This window comes from Thalassophryne amazonica, chromosome 12 (assembly GCF_902500255.1).
Source record: "Thalassophryne amazonica chromosome 12, fThaAma1.1, whole genome shotgun sequence".
NCBI lineage: Eukaryota > Metazoa > Chordata > Actinopteri > Batrachoidiformes > Batrachoididae > Thalassophryne > Thalassophryne amazonica.
The window spans coordinates 30,214,439-30,230,649 of record NC_047114.1 but is presented as its reverse complement, the minus strand read 5'-3'; the positions used below and the strand labels follow the sequence as shown (position 1 = coordinate 30,230,649).

Below are 16,211 nucleotides of genomic sequence, written 5' to 3'. Positions count from 1 at the left end.
CCTCGAGTGATCTGGAAGTTGGTTTTTAATAATTTATTTGCAATTTTCCATTTTATAATAATAACACATGAAGCACAAGTGGAACAAAAGACGAAACAAAAACAGAATAAAAAAAGGCTGCCAGTCTGCAAAATAACAAATAGTCTCATACAGGTGTCACAGTACTATCATCTTGAGTCCAGGCAAGTCAGTGTGAATAAAATAAATGAAGTTACACACCATGGCGGTTCTTGGAATCAAGCAGGTCAGTGGTCACTATGGGGTTATTTGAACCTGTTCCATGAAAGGTCCCCATATTCTCACAAATCTGTCCTGTGTATTGGCTTTATACAAACACAGTTTTTCCATTTGTATGATTGACAGCATCTTTTCAAGCCAGTGCAGAAAGCAAGGTGGAGTGGTGGAGTTCCAAGTCGGAAGAATAAGTTCTTAGCTAAGTACAGAGCAGTCTGTAAGTTATGCGGTAGTTCAAAATACTCTGCCAAGTATCTGAAGATAGCCAGGTCATAGTTTAACTAAATGTCAGTGGTATAGGCTTTTGAGGTCCACTTAAAAATTGCAGTCCAAAAGTTGTATAATGTAGGACAGAGCCAGAGTCAAGCTTTTTAAAGAAGGATGCATTTAGGTATATGGGTAGAACCTGGGTAGGCTCACCATTTTGACTGTATTTACCCGACCAATCGTGGATAAGGGCAGTATTCTCCAGGACTCAGTATTCACTTTGAATTTTTTTCACAGCTTCTGTGAAGTTAAATCTGAAAAGATGCTTTGGGCTCCTAGTTAGTTTAAGTCCCAGGTAGGTGAAACAATCCTTCACCACTCTAAATGGCAGTTTGTTCAGGAAAATATCTGTAAATTGATCCACTAAAGGTATGACTTCCATCTTTCCCCTGTTTATGATGTAACCTGAGATCTTCCCAAAGGAATTTATATACTCTAGTGAAATAGGAATATAGTCTACTGGGTTGAATAGACAGACGAGGAAGTCATCTGCATACAAGGATACACGGCAAATTGCCACAGGCTCCAGTGCAGTGTTAAGCAACAAGGGGGAGAATGGGTTCCCTTGGTGAATGCCGCACTGCAGGGGGAATGGATCAAATCTATCGCCATTAGTGAGAATGAAGAATTTTGGATTAGTGCATAATATTTTGACCTATTCTATCAAAGTGTTGCCGAATCCAAGCTTCTTCAGTGTTGAAAATAAATAGGGGCATTTTATCATGCTGCATGCCTTATTAGCGTCTAGAGACAGTATAGCAGGTCTGTCATTTTCCCCATAATCAGCATACAAAACATTGAGAATTTTACAGACATTACAGAATAAGTACCTGCCTGGAATAAATCCTGTTTGGTCTGGGTGGATAAAATTGCTATATGCTTGCCTGATGGACTTGCTAACACTTTTGTGATTATTTTAAGATTGTAGTTTAGTAAAGAAATGGATCTGTAACTGCCAGGATCTGGTTCATCCTTGTCTGTTTTTAGTAAAAGACAAATGTGCCCCGATAATGACTACTGGTGCCACAGACCGAACAGTCCCCCCCTAAAAATCACATGCGTCATTTCAGACCACAGCAGCACGTCTGAGTCTGACTGTCTTCACCCAAAGCAGTCAAATGAATTAATGTGATTACTAACCATCAGATGATAAAGGTAAAACTTCTTAAATCATTCTAAAGTCAGTTTTAAGCAGAAACGAGGCCATTTTAAGCAGAAACTCAGCAAAATTCCGTGACGCTTTGAAATGACCGACACCCAGTGAATGCATCAGCTACCAGCTCGTTTAGCCGCGACGCTCTGATCACTTCATCCGTCTTTTATGATGAAATAATGCTGAATTTATGTGGAAATGATTGTTGTACAAACGCTTCAGATATCTGTTGTTACGATAGATGATGACTGGAGTGCATTTTGAAGCAGAACTAGGTGTTAATCAGTAAACTGCGACTAATGACGCATGCGCAGTGAAGCACGGCCAATTTTTAGAGAGGACTGTAAAGTTGTTGGTCCCCAGCAGCTTGGGAATAAGGTTGCAGACAAATTCCATTGGTGTCCCTTTCTCCTCGATTTCCAGGATGCCAACAATTTTTATGTTGTTTCGCCTAGTCCTCCCCTCTAGGTCTGAGAACTTGGCCTGCAATCTTTTATTTTCTTGCTGCAACTCACTGACTGATGTTTCCATGGCTGAATCCACTGCTCATGGTCCACTGTCTGATTTTTCAGTGGTGGACAGCCTCCTGGTGAGAGCTTGCCAGGCGGACAGAAAGTTCTGAAAACTCTGCTAGAACGCGTCGCAGCGCTCATTAAGACTGCAGAAGTTTGGTTGACAATGTCTGCCAAATAAGTGGAAGCTCGTCTTCCTCTTCAGCTGATGGTGGAGGCGTCTTATTAGCTTGGTTGTGGCTAGTAGCATCAGCTAACAGACGGCCATCACCCTTACCGCTGCGTGCAGTTTTACCAGACTTACTCTTGTTCTGTTCTTCAGTGTTAAATAAAGATAAACAGCGTTAGTCGTTGTAATAAAAAAAAACCAGTTATTAAAAACAACTAGCGCACACGCTTTCTGTTCATGTCTGTTCTGCAGCTCGCACACAGACCAAGATCAGTGTACCTAAACCTCAACTGCTATTTTACTGTCTCAGATGTTCCTCTTCTATGACACCTGTCCTGTAGAGGAACTTCCCTGTACTGCTTTTGGTTCAACCAAAATTAAATCACACCAACAGCAGTATATGCTGTACCATACTAACTTTACCTGGCATAAAGTTGAACAGTTACATTATAAATGAACATGAAGCATGTCATCTATGTCTGTTTTATATCAGATATAAAACAGTCATTTTCTGTAATGATTAAAGATAATATGTAAGATTAATAAGTGTTTGCTATCTTAGATGATGTCCTGTAAATTGTTGTAAAATAGAGTGACTGACAGATATTCTAATTCTTCTGTTCTTATTTACACACTTCTCTCACAAAGAATATGGTCAATATATATATTATAATTCTTTATTACAAAAGTGGAGAAGAACAACTTTTTATAACAATAAAGCTGAACAGATAGGGATAGATAAACAATGTGTACAGTAAGTCCTGAAAAAAGTAGTCTACCACAAAACAAAAAGGGATTGAGAGTTTGACTGTAATAATTTCTATACGAGTGACCTCCACAAAGTCTGTTCGTATCTGACCCACTTTCTCCACAACTTAACAAAAATTCCCTTTTTGAGCCGAATTGCATATGTAATTGATTCCATTACATAAATCTCATTTACTGTATTTGTCCACTCAGACATTGTTGGGGGGGTCCGGAAGGAGTCAGCGTCTTGTAGTTGCCTTCTTGGCTGCTGTTATCAAAATTGCAAAAAACTATTTGTTTACAAATCTATAAAAAAAAAAAATCATTGTTTCCATGAATATGGTAGAAAATTGTAATGGTAAGTTATTAACATCAAATACATTAATTAAAGCTTCATGAAACTCCAGCCAGAAGGGTTTTATCTGGGCATTCATGGTCAAATATTTTATCAAATCTTGTATTCATGTCTGTCGCAGAGGAAATATTCTGTTGTAAAAGATGAGCGATTTGAATACAAAGATTTCAGTAAAGTTTTGACTTGTGGCATAAACAGATACAAGCCACAGAAGCACAGTACAGTGGAACCTCAACATATAAGCGACTCAACATACGGATTTTTTTTAAATACGAGCCGTCACTCTGTCCATATTTTTGTTTGGAATACGAGCGGAAATCTGAGTTACGAGTCGTGCTTCGAGACGCCACCGGAGCAAAAAGGAAAGTGGAGAGAAGAAGGAGGTGAAGCTTCTTGTGCAGACTTTAAGGCAGCGGATGAATACGTCACATGTTTTGCTGCACTTGTTGCGAAGGAATGCTATGTCCCATCCTTGTTTTTTCCAGACCTCACTTTCATCACTGATTTCTTTTTTTTTATGTACTATTTTGTACACTTTCATATCAATATGAATATTTATTATTATTATCATTTAGTTAGAAGAGTCATCAGTTTAACAGCTGATCCAGATGTGACTCCTCTGTCCCTGTTTATTTTCCTTTCTAACAGGGTGAAAAAGAACCAGGACTGGAATTAAGACCTGCTGAATTCAGCCTGCTGGTTTAAAGCTATCTGTTTTACTCAAAGGAAATAAACATTTTGTTGTTGTTTTGCCAGAGATTTGAAGCTGGATAATCTGCTGCTGGACACTGAGGGCTATGTGAAGATCGCTGACTTTGGGCTGTGCAAAGAAGGTAAAAATGGAGACCAGGACTAGGCCTGTCGCAATAACTTAATTACTATAATGACTTAATTACTATATTGACTTATGGTTCAATATATAGAGATGAACATGATCATTTAGCTAACCTTGTTATATCACCTGTTATATGCATGTTTGTTTACATAAGTCAATGTTTCAGAGGGCCATGGTGCTTCTGTCCCTCAGTCTCATGCTTTCTGCAGGAGGCGGGGTTAGCCCTGCTCTGTGTGTGGGAGGCGCTCATGCAGCATCGAGGCAACCAGTGAAACAAGAGCAATGTTCAAAACCATAACAAATCTTGGCTTCTTTATTTAACTTTAATTCTACGTTCATCGGCCCATTGATGTCTGAGAATGGCCCATCGTATGGAGAAATGACCCAATAGTTCAGGCATTGAGCCAACAACACACCTGCATGTCTTCCTCAGCACATCCATAAAACCTCCTCTTTGGCCTACCTCTTCTCTTCCCTGCCTGGCTGCTCCATCCTCAGCATCTTTCTCCCTATGTCTCAAATTGACAGAAGGATATGTGCTCTATATTGCCAGCTTTCTTCACCCACTCCACCCTGCCTACACTCCCTGCTTCACCTCCTTTGGATAGTTGACCCCATGTACGTACAATAATCTAAATCATTCCCTACCTCTACTCCTTGCAACTGTACTATTCCGCTGGGTTGCCTCTCATTCATACCTATAATACTCAGTCTTACTCCTGATTTTTCATTCCCCTTCTCTCCAAGTGTATTGCTAATCTCTTCAGAGAAGCCTCAGACTGCTCTCTACTCTCACTGCAGATCACAGTGCCATCTGCAAACATCATACTCCATGCAGACCCCTGTCTGATCTTGTCTGTCAACCTGTCCGTCACCATTGCAACCACTAGAGGGCTCACAGCTGATCCTTGGTGTAATCCCACCGCCACCTTGAATATATCTGCTATCCCTATTGCACATCTCGCTACTTTCAGTTTTTGCACATATCCTGGACCATCCTCACATACTTCTCTGCCACTCAAACTTCCTCTTACAACACACCACACCCTTCTCTTGGAACCCTGTCATACAGGGTCCTTCTGGCAATCCTTCTGGCAATCTCTAGAATTCTCCATCCACTCTTAGAGAAATATTGCATGTGTTGTGCTCTTTTGTTTGGCATAAAACCATATTGCTTCTTGCATAACTTCACTTCTTTTCAAAGATAGCTTCCACTGTTCTTTCCCGCAACATACTCTGGCTGATAAACTTTCTCTCTGTAGTTACTGCAGCTCTGCACATCATCTTTGTTCTTAAAAAATGGGAGCCATCAGACTTCTCCTCCACTGCCATCTTTCTTAAATATTTTCTTGCCTCTACTGGAATGTCATCTGGACCAACTGCCTTTCCACTCTTCCTCTTCATAGCTGTCCTCACTTCTTCCTGATTTACGCTTTCCACATCTCTCTCTCTCTCTCCAGCTCTCTCTCTCTCTCTCTCTGTCTCGCTCTTGTATACACAGTACAACTACTTGTCTCATGTCCAGGGTTCTAGCTACGGTGGGCGGCGCCAGGTGGTACCACCCAGTACTGCAAGTTTCCGCCCAGCTCTGAGGTTCAAATTGGCTGTCTCGTCCAGCACAGATTTTCCAAAAAATTAACTAAAATGTTGCTGAAAAATGTACCAATTCAATCGGATTTCAAGCTTATAGAGTTGTACTTTTGTTTTATTTTGCAATTTCAACCAAATAATTAAAGAAATAAGAAATATATTTCTAATTTTTCTTTGTATCTAAGCCACAACAGCAGAGAGAACAGCAGTCAGCTGCTTTCAGCGCTCTGTGAAGCCGCAGAACGCTGAAGGCAGATCAGAGCGGATAGAGCGTCTCTATATGCTCTGACTTAAAGGAAATAAAATCCTCCATAAAAATGTTTCATAATCCAGAGTTGCTTATGGGTTGGCAGATGCTGATACACTCAGAGGTTTACGGTTTATTTTACAGTTTAAAGGCTCCCTGTTTCCAAAAAGCTCAGAGACGGTGAGAGCGAGGGGGAGGGGGGCAGAGGAGAGAGAGCGAAAGGGGAGGAGGAGTGGGGGAGGAGTCTCAGTGAATCAGAGAGAGTGAAAAACTGGCAATCAAATCGGTCCAGGTTCAGCTCTTGTTCAAATAAGACAATTAGAGGTTATATTATTTTTTTAAAAATGCTGTCCCACTCAAACGGCTGGAATTAATGCCACCAGTACAGTGTGTCATTTTTAAAGAAGAGAGCAAATGCTATATGCCAGGGCTATTCAACTATATTTTTCCGGGGGCCAAATTTGTCAGAATACTATGATCTGTGGGCCAGACATTCTTGTGACCTGTACTATTACTCGGATGTACAATTGAGACAAATGCTACTGCATTTCTTTTTCCCTTTTTACATAACAGGACATCAAAAGTATATACTAATGAAGTCACTGAGTGTGGGAAAGTGCAGCAGCCTGTCATTAAGATCACATGTGAAAATGTAAAGTTTTTTTTAATAAAAGCAGTCAGTTTTTCAACCACATCAGCCACTGTTTATCCTCCCCTGAAGACTCAGATTAAGACCATTCAAATGATGCATGATATCACTTAAAAAGCACATTTCTGAGACAAATTTCTACATGCTGCATTTTTGTCAGAAATGTTTCAGCCTTCTTGTGCTTGCATTCACATAGAAGGGTGATAATTTCCTCCCTCAGCTCACAGACCACCTGACGTGTAAAAGTAGGTCATAGTGTTCAGCTGACATATCAGCAAGTAGTCTGCGAAACAACCTGTGCTGAAGACTGGATGTTGTTCTGATAAAGTTCACTGCAACAATCACAGAGTCCATGGTACTTTTCAACTCACCACTAAGCTGAGAGCAGAGGACACTCTGGTGAACGAGAAAGTGGACAGACTGTAGTTTTGGTGCAACAGCAGACAGTCGTGCAGACAGTCCTTTGATCCTTCCTGCCATCGAGGGAGCTCCACATAGGATTGCCTTCGGTATTTTCTACGTGCACATATTTACCAGGCCAGTCATTTTTAAATCTTCTATTTTTGTCGTCAACTTTACGTCTCTTCTCCTTTGAATGCGCCCTGTTGTCGTCTTCTTCTTCGTTCGAGGTTTACTGGCGGTTTGCAAAACAAGATGGTACATTACCGCCACCAACTGTTCGAGTGCCCGCCAATGCCTTCACGTGATGTGGGTCTGTTTGGAAACAGTGCTGACGTGCTGTAAAGGACTCAACATGCTGCAAAGCGCCACAAGTGTCGTAAATGCCGAAAATTGATGAATGCGCTTTGTAGCGGCTTTTGATGGTGTATTTATTATTATTTATGGGTAATGTGCCGCAGGCCGGTCCAACTTATTAAAGGGCCGGTTCTGGCCCGTGGGTGCCAGTTGAATAGCCCTGCTATATGCCCATCAAATATTAATGTGTTTTAACCTTTTAAACATTTATTTTATTAACTAGCTTTTGACAGAAACATTTAAAAAGAACTTTGGTATTACAAATATTACAACATAAATGTAATTTTTTTTTGTCTATTATTATTTCTTTCAATGCATCTAAAACCACTCAAAATTAGTTAAAATAGGGCTTGCCAATAATGTTTTAGAGGTATAAAACCCTATATCTTCAGGGGGCTCTGCCCCCTTGACCCCCGCCGGGGGCCCCCCCGGACCCCTGACCACGAGTTGCAATCATGTAATTTACCCAGTACGAAAATGGTTCTAGCTAGAACCCTGCTCATGTCCATCCTGTCAGTCACCTCTCTCCCTTTACCAGTAATACTGCCAACATTCAAAGTCCTGACTCATTTCCACTCTTCTAACTTTCCTCTTCTCCTGTTGCCTTTGGACACGTTCACCTCTTTATGCAGCAATAGCCCATTTTCCACGGGCTCCCTGTTGTACAACAGCACAGGTAGCTGTCATCATTAACCCAGGCATTGACTGAACCGGTACAGAAATTCAATTTGTGGTCCAAATGTTTGGTCTGGCAAATTTTATGTCAGCTGATCTGCATGATGGAATCTTACTAATTTACTCAGGCTTGAGATCAGCACTTAGAATGATGTGGCTCATTTCTACAGTCTGCTGAAGTAGAATTGATCTCATAAGGTGCATGAACCTGACTTGATCCAAGGAATCCAATGGTACCCCCTCCCTTTTTTTTTTCCTCAAAATAAGGCATACGGTACAAAAGTTGCACTTTATGGAAAGTTGGAAAGCCCACAGTCTCTTTGATTTGCACTACTGCTGTAAAATCAGCATGGTAGAAGGCCATGCTGTCCAAAGCACTGCTGGGCGGGTTGATGTGGGTTGCCTGGTTTGCTTTTCAGGAATGGGCTTCCGGGACAGGACTAGTACATTCTGCGGCACGCCTGAGTTTTTGGCTCCTGAGGTTCTGACTGAAACGTCGTACACGCGTGCCGTGGACTGGTGGGGTCTGGGGCGTGCTCATCTTTTGAGATGCTGGTTGGAGAGGTGAGTGCACATTTTTACTCGTGCTCTTGAAAGCTGCAGAACAGTGTTAGAGAAGCGTTTTCACGTTGGACACGCCCCTTTCAGTCTCCTTTCCCCGGCGACGATGAGGAGGAGGTGTTTGATAGCATCGTCAATGACGAGGTCCGCTACCCACGATTCCTGTCGACAGAAGCCATCTCCATCATGAGGAGGGTGAGTTGACCTGTGATCTCCTGCTATTACAACATCTGCAAACTGTTTCACTGTTTATTTTTTCTTTGCTCAGCTTCTGAGGAGGAGCCCAGAGCGCCGTCTGGGGGCGGGAGAAAGGGATGCAGAAGAGGTGAAGAAGCATCTTTTCTTCAGGGTAAGAAACACAAAGACAGTCGATACCGACACTTAAAAATGACATAATAATAATAACTTGGGTGTTAAACCGCTTGGCTCTCTGCAGAACACGGATTGGAACAAACTTTTGGCCAAGAAGGTGAAGCCGCCGTTTGTGCCGGACCATTCAGGGTTGCCAATGATGTCAGCACCTTTGATGACGAATTTACCTCAGCAGGCGCCCATCCTGACCCCGCCCAGGGAACCCCGAATGCTGAGCTCTGAGGAGCAGAATATGTTCTCTGACTTTGATTACGTTGCTAGATTGGTGTTAGCTCACGTGCACGCGTGCACACAGCAGTGACACTGGTTCCAACAAAACTTTCCTCTGAGGGTGAATGTGGCGCCCCCTGCCTGTGCCATTGAGAAGAAAGTACACAATCCTCTGATTTTTATCAACATGAAGAACTTTTTTTTTTTTAGAAAATGAAACTTTTGTTGGAGGAAAGTGAGTGAAGGAGGAGGATTCTTTGTCTGACCACTGAGAATGTTTTTCTTATGAACTCAAAGGTGATGAGTCACAATCATGTCAGTGTCTTTATTTTTTAATCTGTACAGTTTCTTTGTTAGTTTTTCAGACTCCTCCTACAGCTTCAGGATGCTGCTGGTCTAACAAGTGAAACAGGTTTTTCCGTTTCCTTCACAGTGTCTGAAAGTTTCAGTCATTTTTCAGGTGGTTGAAGCGTGTTGGAATACAGTGAAAGTCTCCACGACCACTACTGCGTCCTGACTTTGCCATCCAAGCCTTCGCTTTTCCTCCTTAAATCCAGCTCAACACTTTTGTTTGAACTCTCTGCTGTGGTCTCTACACCAACCGCTTCCTGCTCATAATATTAAAAAAACATCCATCCAGTGTTGAGGATATTTTTTTTTACTCCAACTTAAAAGTATTATGGGAGGGTGCTGAAATGAGATTAAAATGTCAGGTGAAGAGAATGTCAAACAGCTCTCACACCCTCTAGTGGTTCTTCGGATCCCCCCCCAAAAAAAAAAAAAATCTGGACTTTCTCTGACAGAATCAGTTGTGTAGTTCCTCAAAGTTCCACCTCCATTTTTCACTCTTCAGTGAAAGAAACTCTCGGAGCTACACAACCAAAAGTTGACCATCCTGTCACAAACTGCAGCTCGCGCTGAACGTGGATGTATGAACCCACAACTGGACGCAAATGTGGACTCCAAACACCTGAGTTGCTATGGGGGCAGGGCATCATACAGTCAAGCTGAAAGCACTAATTTTATCAGTTTTATCCCTAAAAATGGATTGTATTTTGTGATAATTATGCTCTCTGATTGGTTAAATGGCTCCATGTAATGAGAACAGATCTTTATAGATGGTACACAAATACTGTCGCCTGTTGTTCACCTGTTGTACAAAACCAAAAACAATTCAGTCTGTCTTGATTATCATGAATGCACAATTAAACATTTGTACTTATGATGCTTAACGTGTTAAGAGCTTACTAACAGACACCTTAAAGCTTGTTCATCGCTGCAGCTGCCTCCATGCTTTTTAGTTGATTTTCCTCTGAAGATGGTTTAAAAAAAAAAAAAAAAAAGTGAGAGGGCGGACAAAAAGCTGAAACTGCTGATCAGGAATCTTCGATTGAAGCAGCTTATTTGTAACTGATTGACCTGAAGGATCCGAGAAGCAGTGATGTGACCCTTTCAGAATGTAAACAGTGTGGGGGGGCTAGCGATTGCTGCACTTACTTTGAAATCTGTACCTGTTCTCCATATTGGATTTGCCTGTGGTGACCCTGACTGAAAAAGGGAGTTGGTGAAAGTACTCACTATCAACGGCTAAATGCATCGCTGGAATTAATGCCACAGTTTTGCTGATCAAGTAGAACCACACTTTTAAAACAAATGATTAGCTTATTTTCTGTAAGTACTAGAGGAGTTTGGGCAGCAGCTTCACAGTTGGGCAGGTTGTCGAGTGATGTGTCAAATTTAAGGTTGAGGGAGGTCTGCAGCCCACAGGTGGAGGAGTCTGCCATTACATTCTGAGCAGTAACATGTCAGATGTCTGTCAGAACAGTCTGTGCGGGTGTTCTATATTTGGCCGTGAAGCCCAGTCAGTGCTTGCCTCCAGATTGCACATAGTGAAGCTCCATCTGAACAGGATGTCAGCCTGACACCGGTTACTTCCCCAGGCGAGAGCCGAGGCTGGTACTCATTTACAGCTGGGTGGACTGAGAGAATGCCGTTTAAGTGCCTTTTCCAAGATCACACGGAGCATGAGCAGGATTCAAACTTATGTCTACCTATTGGCAGGCCAATTATCCACTGAGCTACCTGCTCCACTCAAATCAGTGTTGTGTTGTAAATACCCAGTTTTTAAAAGAACATTCACATTTTAGTTTTTCACTATGATGTTCTTGAACTGTATGACATCCTAATACTTTACAGGCCGAGTGGCTAAAAATACAAAGTGCAAAACCTGATAAGCAACATTTGTTAGTTATAATAGAAGTCTCTCCTCAATGATATGTACATTCATCAGCACATCGACGAGTGAGTTATTGGGTAACGTTTTGAAGTTACAGCATTCCAAAGAATGTCCACATACACAACATGACATCACCACTCAGTGATTATTAAAAATGGTTAAAAAAAAAAAAAAACTTTCCCTCAATCTCATTATTGAATGTGTTCTTCCTGTATTAATTTATTTCCGTCAAAGTTTAATTTGTGTTTATTAATATTTTTAAATGGTTAACAAATTAGGGGTGATCATAGTGAAACTGCCCCTACACCAGGCAATGATACGATGCAATAGTGCCATACAGGACAGCAATGCGCTACGTGGATCTTCTTTACTGGTCCAACAGAGGAGGAGCAGAGCTGCACAGGTTTCCATATCTGTGGTTGATGCAGAGGATTCATTCATTTTCTGCCACTCCTCTAGATCCAGGCTGCAGATTGAGCAGCTCAGCCCACACCTTCCTGTCCTGAGCTAGCGCCCTTTAACTTCCTGGGGGATCATGTCACAGCCTCACAAAATGCCCACACCATGTCAACAGGGTCCTATTGATGTGAAGGCACAGTGGGTGTTCTCGGAGTCCCTCTCAGATGTTCAAGCTTCTCACCCTGTCCCTGACTGTAAGTCCAGGTACCTGACGGAGGAAGCTAAATTCCATGGTGTGTATTCGCAATCTTATTCTTTTATTACTCATGAACGTGTGAGAACAGGACTGTAAAACTACTGATTAATTGAGATTCACCGTGATGATCCAGTACAGTGTCTGCAGGACCTCAAATGTAGTACCGATCTGTCTGGATCTCACTCGTGAACAAAACCCCAAGATAACTTGAACTCCTACACTTGAGGCAATGACTTGCCCCTGATCCAGATAGTCCATAGGCCAAGTAGGTTTTCAGTACCACCTAAGGCAGTGGTGTCTGAACTATTCCAGAAAGGGCAGAGAGGGTGCAGGTTTTCCTTGCAGCCACTGACTCCAGAAGGTGATTTCACTGATTGACGTCACTTTGAGTAGGTGAGAGTTCAATCAATGGCTGCAAAGAAAACCTGCACCCTCTCGGCCCTTTCTGGAATAGTTTGGACACCGCTGACCTAAGGGGACTAAAGAGCACTTAGAATCCAGCATCAGTGTACCATGACCTACACAAAAATGTTATGATAGTCATCACAGGTGGGAGTTATAACCAGGTAGGGGTCAAATGAATAATTAAACAGAGGTCAAAGTTTAAAAAATGCTCCAATCCTATTGAAAAATATACTGCATTTGTTTAATCATAATGATTAAAAAAAAGTATAGTTTGGACTACGAATGTTCTGGAGTTATGGGGTAAAAATGGTGACAAAGGTCAGTTTCACAGGGATCAAAAGTTAAAGATGCTCCAATAAGAAGTGATACAAATTATTGGTTAATAGGATTTTTAAAAGAAATAGTTTTCACCATTTGTCTGTTATACTCAACAAAAATATAAACGCAACACTTTTGGTTTTGCTCCCATTTTGTATGAGATGAACTCAAAGATCTAAAACTTTTTCTACATACACAATATCACCATTTCCCTCAAATTTTGTTTACAAACCAGTCTAAATCTGATAGTGAGCACTTCTCCTTTGCTGAGATAATCCATCCCACCTCACAGGTGTGCCATATCAAGATGCTGATTAGACACTATGATTAGTGCACAGGTGTGCCTTAGACTGCCCACAATAAAAGGCCACTCTGAAAGGTGCAGTTTTGTTTTATTGGGGGGGGGGATACCAGTCAGTATCTGGTGTGACCACCATTTGCCTCATGCAGTGCAACACATCTCCTTCGCATACAGTTGATCAGGTTGTCAATTGTGGCCTGTGGAATGTTGGTCCACTCCTCTTCAATGGCTGTGCGAGGTTGCAACGACGAACTGGAGTCAGGTCGAGACCCCGATGAGGACGACGAGCATGCAGATGAGCTTCCCTGAGACGATTTCTGACAGTTTGTGCAGAAATTCTTTGGTTATGAAAACCGATTGTTTCAGCAGCTGTCCGAGTGGCTGGTCTCAGACGATCTTGGAAGTGAACATGCTGGATGTGGAGGTCCTGGGCTGGTGTGGTTACACGTGGTCTGCGGTTGTGAGGCTGGTTGGATGTACTGCCAAATTCTCTGAAACGCCTTTGCAGACGGCTTATGGTAGAGACATGAACATTCAATACACGAGCAACAGCTCTGGTTGACATTCCTGCTGTCAGCATGCCAATTGCACGCTCCCTCAAATCTTGCGACATCTGTGGCATTGTGCTGTGTGAAAAAACTGCACCTTTCAGAGTGGCCTTTTATTGTGGGCAGTCTAAGGCACACCTGTGCACTAATCATGGTGTCTAATCAGCATCTTGATATGGCACACCTGTGAGGTGGGATGGATTATCTCAGCAAAGGAGAAGTGCTCACTATCACAGATTTAGTCTGGTTTGTGAACAGTATTTGAGGGAAATGGTGATATTGTGTATGTGGAAAAAGTTTTAGATCTTTGAGTTCATCTCATACAAAATGGGAGCAAAACCAAAAGTGTTGCGTTTATATTTTTGTTGAGTATGTTACAGGGCAACATATGTCATGGAATCCAAATGGATGTCAACCTTGTTTGACCTTTACTTTGGAGACCAATTTTTTTTTTTACTGACATTGGAGCAACTTTTTCATCCCTGTACAATCTGAAACCGACCTTTGTCACCATTTTTGCTATTTTTACTCTAAAACATGACGTAATAGTTAGTGTAAAGATAGAACTTTTTGGAATCATTATGATCGAACAAATAATGTAATATTTTCAACAATTGGAGACTTTTTACATTTTGACCTCTGTGTAACCCTTCATTGACCCCTATCTGGCTATCGCTAACACCCTGGATGGTTATATATTTTTGGGTGGGTCACGGTACTCTGAGACTGGATTCTAAATGTTGTTTAGTCACTGGAAACTGATTGTTGTACAAAAGCTTCAGACATCTGTCACTGCGATAGATGGAGTGCAGTTTTAAGCAGAAACGAGGTGATAATCAATGAATCACTGCCGATGCTACAAAATGACGCATGTGGAATGAAGGCAGGGGACCGATCAGAACAGGACCAGACTGTGACACCAAAGCAGGAATAATATTATAGCTGCTGTGTGCAAACACAGGAAGAGTAAACTCAGCGGGATGCATCGCTCAGGGTATGTATTTAATACTTTGCTTTTGCTTATTCAGTCTTCTTTAGATGTACAGTTGTGTCAAAATAAGTGTTTAGAATGTGAATAAAGCTCAAGATCCTTATAATAGCCTTTATTTTCATACATGAAAATGCATTAGGAACACTTCACATTGTAGTCCAAATCAAAACATGAAGGAAAAATGTATCAAATTTATTACTTTACAGAAAGCAAAGGTTGATGAAAAATAGCAGTGTGTATTTTTCTTTACAAACATTTACTGTTGAAACTGAAAATACTTGGAAGATTTAGCTTTCCTGTGAATCACTTGTGCTTCACATCTGTGTTGCATGAAATCGATCAACTTTTGGCACGTGAGAACAGGCTTTCCAGCTCGATAAGAGGAATTCAATAAAATGCTGTGGGGGGGGTTTGTGTGTGTTTTAATTTTTTTTTTATTTATACATTTATGTCCTTGTTGATTTCAGGCATTTTTCCACACCTTTTCTAGGACAATGATAGTAGCACAGTGGTCAAGTTTCTGGCTGGCAATCAGAACTTTTGTAAATTGCACGTTCGAATCCCATAGGTGGCATGTTTTTTTTTTCTTCATAGCAGCTGTGTGATGTGGTTACGGTCCAGCTGGTCGCAGTGTTTTGTGCACAAAACCGTCGCAGCGGGATCATTCACACCTGCCTGACTACGTGTCCCTCCCAACGTCAGCTCGATGTTTTCATGGTTCGCTCATACGAGCCATTTTACCGTTATTCGCTCTGATTTGTACTATGTGTGAAGGGGCCCTAAGGGGCCACCTATAAGGATATAAGAAGGGTCACAGAAAGAAAAATCCAGACTGCTCCTCTTTTTTGTATAACCTAATTTTCCTTTTTCTTCACTTTCTGAAAAGTAATACTTTTTTCATGTTTTGATTTTGAATGGACAGAATGCTCACAATGCATTTATGTGTGGAAATAAAAGCTATTTCAAAGATTTTGAGGTTTACTCACTTTTTTAAACACCATTATTTTGAACACAACTGTACATTTACACAACCGATTGACATTTGTGAATCAATTCATAATCAACCACATCAGCATCATGATGCATCTAAAACCCCCCCACACACACACACAAAACCCCTCATGGTGGATGACAGATGATTTGCACCTCTGCTTCTACTGGCTCCTCAAGAGGGCATGGAATTACGTAACACTAACAAAACAGGAGCTTGGTAAGTGCTGAACATGAAACTACCCAATGTGTATATTTCCATAGATACCAACGACCCCTATTTTTTTTTTTTTTTTTGCTTGTTTTTGTTTTAACCAAAATCCTAGGTGTACCTTACTTTTGAGTTAAACCCAGACTAAACCCACTTCTGAAATACCCCCTGGTCATATTGTTTTTCTGTCCTGATTCTTTGGCCAATTCACATTCTTTTAAAGC

General features: G+C 41.5%; 1 protein-coding gene across 1 annotated transcript in view; it reads left to right on the top strand.

The window, feature by feature from the left end:
• Nucleotides 1-10,564, top strand: part of pkn2 (protein kinase N2) — a 138,113-nt gene extending 127,549 nt beyond the window's left edge. Inside the window, 8 exon segments of the mRNA XM_034182478.1 lie at nucleotides 4,194-4,270; nucleotides 8,609-8,721; nucleotides 8,724-8,753; nucleotides 8,838-8,945; nucleotides 9,019-9,099; nucleotides 9,187-9,240; nucleotides 9,243-9,293; nucleotides 9,295-10,564. Coding sequence (XP_034038369.1) covers nucleotides 4,194-4,270; nucleotides 8,609-8,721; nucleotides 8,724-8,753; nucleotides 8,838-8,945; nucleotides 9,019-9,099; nucleotides 9,187-9,240; nucleotides 9,243-9,293; nucleotides 9,295-9,423 — 643 coding nt within the window. The 3' untranslated portion in view covers nucleotides 9,424-10,564.
• The last annotated feature ends 5,647 nt before the right edge of the window (nucleotides 10,565-16,211 follow it).